This window comes from Parasteatoda tepidariorum, chromosome 11 (genome assembly GCF_982258835.1).
Source record: "Parasteatoda tepidariorum strain Cologne lab strain chromosome 11, Ptep-v5.0, whole genome shotgun sequence".
Classification (NCBI taxonomy): domain Eukaryota; kingdom Metazoa; phylum Arthropoda; class Arachnida; order Araneae; family Theridiidae; genus Parasteatoda; species Parasteatoda tepidariorum.
Genome location: NC_141765.1, coordinates 96220504 through 96234521, shown reverse-complemented (window position 1 = coordinate 96234521; position 14018 = coordinate 96220504). Strand labels below are relative to the sequence as shown.

Here is a 14018-nt window from a genome sequence, read left to right as displayed (position 1 = left end):
TTGCCAAATAAAGTTTTCATTTTGCCATCACAATAAAATTGTATATATTTTTAAAAAAGTGTGACCTTAGATTTTTAAATAGAAAATGCTATTTTTTAGTTTATTACAATTCACAAGTCCTGTATATATTTCAATCCGAAATCTTCTTTTTTTAACTTTTTTAATGTTATTATCGAAGTTATAGTTTATTTAAATTAAATGTACTTGAAATATTTGTAATTATTTAAATCAGTGTTTCCCAAACTTATGACTTTTGTGTACCTTTTTTAAATTTCTCGTAACGCTGTCTACCACTGATAAAAAAATGAATGGATTTTTTTACTATAAAAAAATGGCACTAAAGTTAAAAATCACATCTGGCTGTTGATACCACTGATTATTAACTGTTATCTCTGCAAATAATAGTCAACAGAAAAATACTTAATCATAAAGTTTCATGGCTAGTTTTATTTTTAAGTAAAATTTTTTGAAATTTTCATTTGTTGCAAGATATTTTGCATAAGAACGTGTACCCCAGGGGTGAAAGCGAGACGGAAAAGAGGAAAGGCTGGTAGAAAAACCAATTCAGTTATTGCTAGTTTTCGACAGGAGTTTACTTTAAAACTATTCAACAATTTCTTCTTTATCTTGGAAAGGAAGCAGTTTTACTATATCTTAAAACTATAGAAGAAATATTGATAGTTACAGATATTTTATTTTTCTCGAAAAAATGCTAAAGTAAAATGTATTTCGTGGCAGTTTTTGCTCTTTTCCGTCTTACTATATAAGGGCTTTCAGCCTTTGTGTACCCCCGCTGAACTGCTCCCGTACCCCTGGGGGTACGTATACCACACTTTGGGAAACACTGATTTAAATTGTCAATTAGTTGTCTTTATTTTAAAATATTTCCGTAGCTTTATGAAACAAAATTGAAAATTTAAAATCATGTTGAATTAATTAAAATAAAATACTTTTGATTGTTAACTTTGTCATCTGGCTGCAAAAAATTCATATCCTTGCTGACATTAGGGTGGAATTGAGCTAAATTTTCGCAATTACAATGACTCACTCAAGCCAATCAGAAACCTGTAATTTTGTAATTATATCGCATTTTGCTATACGCAAAAATACAGGCTTTTGATTGACCGAATTTTTCCATCGTATTTGCAAAAATTTAACTGAATTCCGCACTAGAAAGCCATGAATTTACAAAATATAGATTTTTTTTTGTGTTCATATGATAGATTTATGAAGGAGTTAACATAAAACTGACTGATTATACACTGTACACATACTTTGTTAAAAAAAAGCTCATTAATGAAGGAAACCTAAAGTAAAGTTTTAATTCGGTTTAGGGAGCCCCTCTGAGGTGGGGACCGGGGCAACTGCCCCTCATGCCCCTGCCTTTGTCAGTCTTTGAGTGTTTGACTGAGTAATGCTGTTATTTTTCTAATAAATAAATAGCAATAACTAATTTCATTCACTTTAAATATTTTTCTTTTTCAGAATTGTTCATTATGAACAAAGAATTAAAACTTTATTCTACAAAAAAATAAATTGCAAGAAAGAATGAGTGACTCAAAAGCAAAAATAGAGGTATTTTCTTATTATAATTTATTGTCAAAAAATTAAAAATTTGTATTTAAAATTATTCCCATCATTTTTACAATGGTTTTATTTTTTTTTAAAGAACGTTTTTCTAATTTTCGTGTTCAAAGTTATTTTTTTAATGATAAGGATATTTTTTTTCCATTTGAAGTTATAAAAAAAATTCTTCAACATTCAATATTTTATATTAGGTTATTAACAATACATCTTTTTTATAAAAATATACATAACTTTAATTTTTATACTTGTTGGTGGAATAAGTGAGCATCAGATATAATTCTAATTTTATTCTCAATACTCATTTTTTATGATGTTTAAATTTTCTCATTCAAACCCTGCTTTGGAATAGATATTTTTTAGAATGGAACTAAAGGAAAAATTAGATTCAGATTTTCATAGACATAATATGTCTATATATAAAGTTCAAGCATAAGGTTCATAAGAAGGAAACTAAGTACAGTAGAGAACCAATTATTTGGGATGCTCGGGAGGTCACGGAGGAAATGACGTTTCTCTGGGTAAACGGGGAAAAAATTCTCCCTTTCCTTACATTTTCCTCTACTCAACTTCAAGGATGAGTTCATTTCCGCTTTTTTTCATAATCGTTTTAGTTTAAAATGGAGGCAAAACCGATCAAAATTTTTCTCGGTTTTCTGGTTTCCCGGTTATCTGGATACCGGATAAATGGTTCTCTACTGTACTATAAAGTTTTTTCAACATTATATCTTATAAAGTTTCATCATTAGGTTCAAAAGGTTTTGATCAATAACAAATAGTCTATTATAAATTTTCAATTTATGTTTACCAAACTCAAAAATTTGTTATAAGTTAAGTGGAATATGGTAGTATTATATGTCACTTTGAGCTACCTTCTTAACTTTTATATGTCACTTTGAACATTAGAAAGCCAGAAAATCTTTTTCATGACTTTCAAAAAGGTCACTGTTTTCTCTGCATCATGTAATGTTAGGTTCTATACAAAATAATATTATTTAGAGTTTGCTGTAATATTTTGCATAAGTTTGATGCTATCTAATTTTATATTTTCTGTTATTATCTTGCATTAATTAATATTTTTGGAATAAACAAGAGGATGATTTGGATGGTAGTATAATATTTAAGCAATATAAATTTACTTAATTTTCTGTATTGTTGTGAAGAAGTAAAACATGGATCAGTAGCTTTGTCATTCACTAATTGTTTACTTAGCAGTACATAATAAATAATAATTAATTCTGCTATCATTCAGTTTTCTTCCTCTTCCCGCAAATTATACTTTGTGTCCAGCTGGTTTTTTTGTGAATGATGAGATGGCATTGCATATTTCTTAGGTTTTAAAATTTCTTTAATTTCTTAAATTTAATTTTTTTAATCATTTTTAATTCAATTTTAATTAAATTCAACCAATTATTTCATTTTTATTACATTTTATATAAAGCTAATATAAATATTTTATTCTCTTCTTAACAATCAATGTAACGGTTAACGTTTTAATTCAATACAAATGTATAACTCATTAATTCACTGTTGTGGCTGAATTGAATATCAAAATCTATTTTTAACTCTTTATTCCTTTAACTATTTTATTTCTCTTACCACAAAAATTTTTCAGTTACAGGGTTATATTAATTCTCATGGTCTTTTGGGTGATAAAGCGGTAACCAAATTATTTAAAATGGCTGGGGACTTTCGCCCTTCAGTCCGTCATTGACAAAAATTCTCATTATTTTTAATAATGTTTCTTCGTTCCTATAAAGCCTTTTATTTTGTCTTCCTTGCCATGGAAGTAAATTTTGAAATGCTCTCTAAGCAAAACAATAATTGATTTATATATGCAATAATTTAATTTATCGTTTTCTGTAATGATTATGTCGATAAAGAAAACTATTTTAAAATTTTTTAAGTTACTTTCTTCCAAAAATTTTCTTTCACTTTTTTCAATGATCATATTCTTTTAGTTTTTGAAATTCTACCTAATTTTCTACTGTGATTTCAATTTTTTTTTCTTCCTTTTACTATAATGTAGATGTTTTTCAGCTAAATTTTAAACATTAAATCAATCAAAGAATTTTTTGCTATTATCATTATTTTACCGTTATATTATTTTAAACATAATGAAAATAAAAAATTTACATACTTGTCTCAAATTTCAGTCAAATAATTCAAAATTAAAGTAATAAACACAATTCTGATAATATAAATGCTCGCAAACTTAAAATATTGTTTATTGTCAGTGCTAAAAGAAAATTGCTTCTAATATCATATCTTTACATTTTAATGCAATTAAAGGAATACAAAACATTTTGTAACAAATCTATTAATGCAATGAATGGTGACCTTTATATAAGAGAAGAAAACAAATGCCAAGAACAAATTAATAAATGAATCTTAGAGCACATTATTATTTACACAAAAGACTTATCATTTATTAAAGATAAAAGAAAATTCATGAAAAATTAAAAGAAACCAAATTTTAAATACATTCAACAGTTTCATAAGGAGGAAACTAAGTACTATGAAGTTTTTTCAACATTATATCTTATAAAGTTTCATCAATGCTCATATATCTGCCAACCCACTTTTTCTATTATTCTAAAAATTTATTGCAACGTTGCAGAATAAATACTTGACCTTATTTTTTTCTGAATTTTTAAATTCTTATTTGAGTTAACAATGAATAAGAATAAAAAAAATCATGATAAACATTACAACTATTTCAATAAATAACTATTTAATTTCAAAACTAAACATACTAAGAAATAAACTTCATCCAATTATAAAAGCAATATATTTTTACCATTATCCTTTTACATAAACAACTCTATAATCTTTTGGTGAAACACAATTTTAAAAAAATATTTGTTATTAAATACGTTTTTATTCTTTGTTCAAAACAGCAATAATGCTTATAATTTTTTTATTACTTTTATTTTTAAGAAATCTTTCTTTTAATTTAAAAAAAAAATCTTGTCTGTTTAATATATCTTTCCATGAATTTACCACCATTTAGAGTTTATTCTTTCAATTGGAAGTCTTTATTTTTGTTTTTAGTTTTCTATTTATTAAATTATAAAATCTTAAACAATTAGGTAGATTAAATTTAATGAAACCTTAGATATTCTTGTGTTTAAATCTAAAATTACTTGTGGGGTAGGTGTTTCTCTTTGTTTGAAAAGTGCATGAATGTCTTTGAAACAGTAATTTTAAATTCATGTAGTGCTCTCATTATAATTTGTTTTTGTAATTTTTTTGTACCATTTCATTAGTTTTTAAAAGAGCTTTAATTGTTTTAAAACTAATGGTTTTCTTACTGCTTTAAATTATTTTTATTTTTTTTATGTAATATTGTCTTTTTAAAATCTTTTCCATTAAAGGGAAATCAAATTTTTTTCAACTATTTCTGAGGCATCCAAAGAGCTTCAGAGGAGACTTTTTGAACTAATTCTGGAAATTCCATGAATCGTGGTGCTCGAGGAAATGCTTCTGGTTTCCACTTATCTAACTTAAACAGGATTGCTGATACAATATCAAATATAATACAGAATATGACTTTACTGCATTATATTATTGATACTTTAGAGAAAAAAGTAGGTATTTGTATTTACTTTAACATATAATCATGGTTGCTTTTGTTATAATTTTTTGCCTTTTGCAAAGCCACGTCCCCGCTAATTAAACTAAGAAAAATCCAAATCAAGCTCTATTTCACCTGAAAATTTATGTGCAACTTCTTACTGCATTGCAAGCAAAGGAAAGAACACTAAAGTTGCAAAAAGGATCACAGTTTTGCTTGAAAATATCGATTTACTATAATTTGAGGCATTGAATAATTTTTTTAAAAATAATTATTCAATTTAAAAAAAATATTATTGTATAGTATTTAGTATTTAAAAAATATAGTATATAATTTAGTACTGGTATTTAAAAAAATATTATAATTCAATTTTTTCAAGTTAGATAAATGATAATTGTTTACATTTTAGTCAATTTTGAAATAATAATCGCGTTAATCACTTCTGTAAATTTTAAGATAAATACACTAGTGCTCAAAACTGAGAGAGTTTTCATATTTGGTAGCCTATCTCCATTATGACAGACCAGATTTTAATAAACTATAAAGTTGATATCTGCCTGGAAAATCGATTCAACAAATATCCTCTCTTTTTAAAGTTTAAACTAGGTGAGCTTGATGGCTGCCTAATTTCCATTAAAATAAAATCGCCACACGATTCCATTCTGTAAAGGTTAACATTGAATTTTAAGACTTCTTCCATATACCTCACACCAGTCAAAGAACCTCTTTCAAAGACATAGATGGGTCAATGACCATTCAACATTTTGCCTATCAAGACAATCAAACCTCTTTTGCCTTAATGTCCAATTTTTCAGATATCTGGAGACATCAAATTCCTGGTTCTTTCCATACGTAATTAAGAATTATTCAAACCAGGCACTCACTATCTACCTACCAACTAAGTAAATCAACTGCTTTAGCAGAGGAAGTTTGATAATCTTGGCAGGCATCGTACTAAGTAATTAAAAATCTTTCTATGTTCTTTAGAGAGGTAAATTAGCTAGTGTGCAGCATATGGATAAATTCTAAAAGCTCTATGATTGCCTTGATCAACAATAGACACTCACTTAAAGCTGTTTGCTCTCGCAATTTTCTAGAAGATATTCGCCAGATGATTGGCCACTCAGATCTTCAGCTTTATGGAACATAATATAACTTTATAGTAGTACATGTTTGGAATGGAGAGCAATTAAAATAGAACTCACAATCTTTACTATTGTCCAGGGTTTGAAAACAGCTTTAATGAGATAGTGGTACCAGTTTCGACAGAAACTCTTAAACTGCTTTATTTCCATTATGAAATCAGAATATCAGCCTGTGTCTCCGTAAAAGTGAATCTTGAACTTTATTAACCTATTTTTCATTTCATACTATAATCACTGCTTCATACATATAGTGCTACACATAGTCACGGTGTATATTATAACCATCGAATGTTTTTTTTTTTTTTAAATATTATATCAACATATCCAAAACGAATTTCATTAAAATTTACCAATAAGTTCCAGAGGTTAATAACCAAATCTGTAAAGTTCTCCAAATTTTTAACAGTGTAGATTCTGACTTTGTCATGAATGCAGCTGAATCTGGCATTTCTTTCAAGTAAGCAATTTTTTTTTGTATGTCAGGTTTTTAACGATATCAGGTTTCTAACAATTGCACAGAGCTAAAAAAAAAAGAAAAAGAGAATACATTAATAACTTTTGATCTAATGATCGAATTTTCAGGCAGTAGGCAAAGATAAAAGTAGCAAATTTTTTCCGTGTCTGTTTAATAAGAATGTAAGGTACATTTTTTTGATAATAACGAATAGAACTCTATCGAAACTTTTGTTTCCAACTGATTGGTTTAATATCATAGTCAAATTAAAGTAAACTTTTTATTTAATTAATTTATTTATTAACCTTTTAAGTTTTAATCTGTAGTCTTCTTTGTGTTAGAAAGTTTTTTTCATGTAATTAGCAAAAGAAATAGTATTAAGGAAGAAATACTCCCCAAAAATTTGTGAAACCTTTTAACAATTAAAATAATTTTTTTTACAGTTTAAAGACGTTTTAAAACTTGAAGAAGATATTGATCATGTTCGACTGGCAGCAAAAGTCAAGTGCGTATTACTCATATATTTTGTTTTAGTCTGCGCGAAATTTCTTAATTTTATTAATTAAAGATGCTTTCTTTTAATTTTAAATTCTTTAAAACCTTTGTGTTTTCTTTAAGAGTTAAGTTAATACGAGTTTGCAAATTATATGCAACTTAATTTGTATGTTTACTATTGCTTGGGGTACACGCATCACACTTTGGGAAGCACTGCTCTAGTGATTTAAAACACAGAAGATGTACTAATTAAAATTAAATTCAGCTATAAATCTACCTCAGTAATAATTTTCACCATCTTGGTTGAAATGAGATTAGGATAAACATAATAAATGTATGAAATTGAAATTTGTTAGTTTCAAAACTAATTAATTTAGTTATTAATTAATTTTATGAACCAAAACTAGTATGTTATTTTGAAATGAAAATAATACCTATTTTATCTAATTGTCACAAATTTTATTTTATAATTTTTTTTTAACTACACGCTTTTTACTTTTTGTGAAATAAAAATAATAAATAAATAACTATCCTTTTTTCAAAAATTATTTTATTCTACATTTTCCATTATTGAAAAATAATTTCATTTTGATTTTATCATATAAAAACACTGTATACCAGGCAATATTTGAATTTTTAAAATTTTCTTTAATAATAACACTTTTTCTTTGATAAAGTTGCTTTTAATTTATAAAAATTGTAGGAAACATTTAAAGAAATTTATTATTTCTTAGTTTCAGACACTTGAGGAAAATAATCTCTGTTGAATAGTAAATAAAATAGAATAAAAAAGTAAATCATTCCTTAGTAATCCAGTTAAAAAAAAACTGAGTTATCAGTCTTATCATATAAATTATCTCAATCTTTATCATACATATTAATTTCTTTAAAATTATATTCCTCTAAATTCTTTTTGTATTAAAAATAACTAACTTTTCTTCAATAAATATAAATAACTTTTACTTCATATTGTAAAAAGTTTTTGGCATGCAGTAATTTTTAGTAATCTCAAAAATATTAAATATTGTAAAGTGACAAGAAATAAGAAAATGACAAAGAGAGGAAAGCCATTGGCAAATCCTAATCCCGGTAATGACTGGTTCAAAGCTGTTCACAGTACTGGTTTAAAATATTTTCAGTGATAGACAAATTATGATTTAGAGTTGCCCTCAAGCTAAGCTTTAGAATTTTTTGTGGATTCCCTTCCATATATTACACAAATTTAATTTAAAATGTCTTCTCTGAAGGCATATTTGTACCTATGTTTGATCCAGCAGTTAACTTATCACTTGTCTTCTGGCAATTGTTCAAATTTTCAATGTATAGTTAATTTATGATATATAAGGAAACCTTGGTTAAGTGAACACTCTTGGGACAAAATTGTCCAAAGGGAAAAAATTGTCTGCTTACAAGGGTTGTCCATTTATAGGAAGGGTACATTAATAACTCCATAAAATTTTTTTAGAATGACAATTGTTGAGAATGTTTTTAGAATAACTCCATAAATTGTTTTTAGAACAATCACATAGAAATAATTATGTAAACTTATTTACACATTTATTTGAACTTTGAAAATCAAAATATTTACAATGCAAAAAGAATAGATGAAGAAATTTTATACTAATAATACTTAATATTGAATAATGGATTAATAAAACCCACCCTAAAGTGGGTTTTTCTAAAATTGATTTCTTTTTTATCCTCTGCTATACTAAAGAGCTATTCTATTGAAATATATATGTAGTCTAGCCTAAGAAAATGAATCTATGGTAAAAAAACTAACAACAATCTGCAAAGAAAAATTATGTGTGGAATTCATGAAGAAAAATTTATTTAAGAAACGGAATAATTTGACTATAAATCATACAATAAAAGTTATTCCATAAGGGTTTTAATTACGCAGGCTGAGGAAATACATTAAAAATTCATCAGGTTATCAGTGTTATAATTCATCTATCTTAAATGTCTATGTATTTTAACGCCTTTTGTACACCCAGATTTTGTATCCAAGATTCTTATTAAAATTAATGAAATAGAATTTAGTAAATTGAATATTTAGAGCAACTTCAGTTAGTGCAAAAAAAGATGGCATCTCTGAACAAGAATCTACTTTTGTTTGAATAAAATCTCTTTTCCTGCTTTGTTTAATGCTACTTCAAATTTCAGATCTTAAAGGTGGGAGATTTTTCTTCAATGTGGTCGAGGAAGGTAATAGCGGACTTTATGCCAGTGGCGATGAAAATGAGTGCCATCTATGGATCATGGCCATGTACAGGGCTACAGGACTATCTCATAAACCAATTCCCCTCATTTAACCTCAAACCAGCAAAAATTTCAAACCATATCTAGGTTACAAGGAGGTATGTAGCAATATTTGGCTTCAAAAATTAGCTCATATGATTGACACTGTAAAAAATGGATATTTTATCTCCTCTAACGTTTAGAGTAGAGATAGGACATAACTCCTTCCCAATTATTTTAAGATAGTTCTCATCTCACAAAAAATATTTTAATCTACTGATAAGATAGACTTTAAGCAAGTTTTTATACAAAATACATTTTTCTTCAACTGTGGTAGAAAAACCTTTTAAATATTTGTTTAGAAAATTAAAGAATGAATAAGAAAAAATCTGGATTTGATAATTTTTTCTTAAATATAAGAAAAAGCAGCTGTTTTTAATCAAAACTGTTTTTAGTAAAAACTACTGAATTACAGAAACAGGGGGAAAAGAGTAACTGGTTCAAAAAGATGTTAAATATTATTAAGTTTATATTGTATGATTAGGCATATATATGTGTTATTTTTCATTAAAAAGCATTGCTTCTTTTTCCTTTTTAGAACTAGTGCCCCCTTCAATATTTTTCAGTGAAATGAACTTATACAGGTTTAAAACATTAGATACAAAGAAACTTGTTTTAGATTGACACTTATTATTTAATATTTATATGTAAAAAAATCTTTAATTTCTTTCACATGGTAGAAAAATTATTTTATAGTATTATGTGATATTGTTTATCCTTTTACGTGTCTACACTCTGCCATCAAAGCTTTTTATATAGTCCAGTCACATGTCTGATCACGGTAAACTGAAACAAGTAGGTTTTAAAATCAGTTTTACTTGCAATTGATTACAATTTACTCTTTCTCGTTCCCGCAAAAATAACGAGACGAAATTTTGCCTTCTAAAGTTTTATTGTGATATTTCTAGACTGAAGTAATGTTCCAAAAGGATTGAAACAATATGTTGCTTATGCCCGTAAACATGTTGATTTCTCTATGTTTCAGATAGCAACACTAGACTATTTGTAATGCGTTTTGAGAAAGTTTATTTTAAACTAGATATCAGCATGCATCGAACATGTAGATTTGCGATTAAACCATAAATTAAGAATGAATACATATTATAAATGCAATTCGTTTTTTATATAATTTTCTTGAATAAAAAAAATTTGGCACTTTTATGATTGTTTTCAAAATTATGCAACCATTACAGGGTTAATAGATTAATAGCTATGTATATTGAAAAGATTTAATAAAATTTCTCCAAACTTAATTACTTTTCTAGTCTTTTAGTTACTGATAATCCCATAATTTCCATGTATGCCTCTAATTTTCCATCAGCTGTGTGAGCAACATCTAAATCGACTGTGCCAATAAGTACCTAAGCTATTATTGTTGCATAAGTGCTTGAAACAAATTTTCTCCTGAAATTTAGAATCACTGATTTATATTTAAAAATCAAATTTATAATAAGTTTTAGAGTTATTTCAAACTTAAATTTTGATTTAAAAATTAAACTTATCGAGAAAGCACTTTTTTTTAATAAATTAGTTTTTTAACTTTTTAGCACTTTTTTAAATAGGAACTGTGATAAGGAACATTAAAAAATAGTATTTATTGTAAGGAGGGCAAAAAAGCAAAACAAATTGGTAAAATTTTTCCTTCATTATATTTAATTTTCGGGGTAAAAACAAAAATACTTTTTTCCTTTATAATAATTTCATGTTATTATTTTCGTTTGAAATCTGATAAAATAATGTACTTAATTTAAATTTAGGAATTAAAGTTATACTACACAACATTTTCAAAATAATGTTTTTTTTTTTCTTTAAAAAAATTATCAGCACCAATAAATGTATTCCAAAATTATCATTGTTGATAATAATTTCACATTAGTTTTTTCATTTAACAGCTCAGTTTCTTTATATTGTATTCTTTTCTATTGTAGCTCATTAATCGATTATATGTGCTCAAAAAATAAACATTTTTTTCCATTATTCTGTTAAGTTCTAAGTACTTTTAAAGAAGAAAAATTCTTTTAGAAAAGTTTTAGTTGTACTGCGCCTTTTTTTTTTGTGGATACATCTTTAGTTTAAATATTAAGAGAAGAAAAAAAAACTATTTAGCCTATTAGAACCTTGATAATTTTGTAGTTCTTTAGATTTATACTTTATTAGTATTGTAAAGCTAACATGTTAAGTAAATTTTAGTAAGTACTTTGATTGCAAGATTGTTTTAAAAAATCTAAATTTATATAACAATTGATGCCATGCTTCAGTTAAACCTGAAACATTTATGGTATCACCCTGAAAAAAAAATTTTCTTTCTTACACAATCCATTTTTGTGATTTAGAAATCTTTGATAAATAATGATGGACATTATTTTAGCATTTTATGATCTAGATAAATAACAATAAACTTAATTAAAAGTATGATTTTTTTAAAATTTTATATTTAATTAATTTTTTTAATCTTATATTTAATTTATTTTGATCATCATTTTGTAAAAAGAAACATTTTAAACTTAATGAATTGCAGAAAAATTCTGGCAACTTTCTTATCAGTTCCACTCCCAGTTAAAATCCATTTACATTACATTTTTAGCCACTTATGTTTCATAAGTATTTCTTTTTCCTTAATAGAGTAATTTAGAATGTAGAAATATTATGCTTGCTCAAAAAACTTCAACTTGTATACAATTTATATTGCTGCTTTTTTTTTTTCAAACTTGTGGTTATATTGTTAGTTTTTAAAAATTTATGTGATTTATTTAAGAATAAAATATAAATTGCAATTAACTTGGTTTAGTTTTTAAATGTTTTACTCTGCATCATTGAGATTAAGTTTAACATTGCTTGGATTTCATGTGTAATATGTTTTCTTTGCAAAATGTAGCTAGGATTGGGGAATAAAATTATTTTTCTGTATGTAATAAAATTTGAAATTTCTCTTCTGATAATTTTTACATAGCAAAATTAACTTAAATAATATTATATTTGTTTGATATTAGAGCGTGGATCTGTTTAGAGTACTTAAAAAATGTTGACAATATAGAATAGTAGCGTATAATAAGTTGTTGAAGATCCTGCTATTTTTTTTTTAATCATTTTTGTACTAACTATTTTTTTAAAAACTTCTATAATACATAAATTGAATGTTATTATGGTCTTAAGAGATTTTCTTTCACAAATACAAAATTATCCTGAAGCTAATTAAAATTATTTCATGGATTATATTTATCTAAAAACGAATAATGAACTGAAATATCCACATTTTTCATTTTATTTTTTTCAACAATTATGGCTTTTAAAGTTACTGTGAGTTTTGTAAAATAAAATGTTTTATTTGCATAGGTTAGTAGTAGCGAACAATTGCAGTGTAAAGAATTTTTTACAAAAAGTTTTACTATTCTTTGAAAAGTTGTTCAACTAATTAAACTTCTTTTTGCAATGAAGTTTTATTGTGCATATTTATTAAATATTGAAAACTGATTTAGAAATCGGTGGTAAAAATAGAAAATCATCTCAAAAATATAAATTATTTACATTCATACTAGTATCGTTTTCAATTTAATTTAAAATTTGCATTATCATTCAATACTTTACATAAAAATAAATTGTTATACTATAAAAGTTAATTTTTCTACTTATGCATTACATTTGGATGGTTTGTTCAGTGTCTAAAATATTGTTGAAACATACCTAAGTTATTTTTAAAAGCTTAAATTGTATGAAACAGTGAGACATGAATGTATAAATTACATATTAAAAGAAATCTAAAGCTTTTTTATGTATCATTTACTTTATATGAATGATGCTTGATAAAAATTTATAAGAAACAATATTTTTTTAATTAATTTTTTAATTGTTAGCCATTTTTAAATACACTTCATAGCTTATTATGAAGATTGTATCAATGCTAAGAACAAGTTTATGTATATTATAAATAATTAAGTATACTAATTTTATTGTAATATTGTGTGTGCTTTACGAAAATAATATTCTAAAAAAGTAAAAGTTATTTTCTACCTAAGGCCGGACGGCATTGGAACTGTGACTGTTGAAGAGAAAGATTTTTTTGCCGATATTAATGAACAATAAAGAATACTTCTCGAAAACCAAATTACTCATTTTAGGTAAATATATTACTCTTTTCTTTAAAATTTACTCTAAATTAGCTTATTGTTTAAAATCCACTCTCAAATTTGTTTTTCAGTTATCCTCTTAGAGGTTGTCTCTAATATACTCACTTTTTTTTCTCGCTCTAGACTTAGTTAATAGCAAACTTTTATCAGTTTTCCCCGAAGCAGGTAATATTGTTTGCATTTCATTCAGTATAGCTAATTTTTGAAGCTCTTCTCATAACTCAACTTTTTTTTTAAATTTAAAATATTGTATTCACTGTATTCAGAAGTTATTTTATTCATCTATCGTAACTTTTGATTTAGTATCTGCTGTGGAGCTGCAGAACAAGAAACTTTGT

The 14018-nt window shown here is 25.7% G+C and overlaps 1 protein-coding gene across 15 annotated transcripts in view; it reads left to right on the top strand.

Annotated features, from left to right (window-relative positions):
* Positions 1-14018, top strand: part of LOC147801933 (uncharacterized) — a 33621-nt gene that overhangs the window by 11711 nt on the left and 7892 nt on the right. For 10 of the 15 annotated variants that reach the window (XM_087155522.1, XM_087155519.1, XM_087155526.1 and 7 more), the window contains 5 exons: positions 1486-1575; positions 4962-5174; positions 7204-7265; positions 9422-9615; positions 13570-13671. Coding sequence is in view for 3 of the 15 variants with exons in the window: in XM_087155519.1 (XP_087011645.1) it covers positions 1486-1535 (50 nt within the window). In the remaining 12 variants the exon portion in view is untranslated. The remainder of the gene's footprint in view (positions 1-1485; positions 1576-4961; positions 5175-7203; positions 7266-9421; positions 9616-13569; positions 13672-14018) is intronic. The other 5 variants (XM_087155520.1, XM_087155529.1, XM_087155528.1 and 2 more) reach the window with 3 other exon arrangements.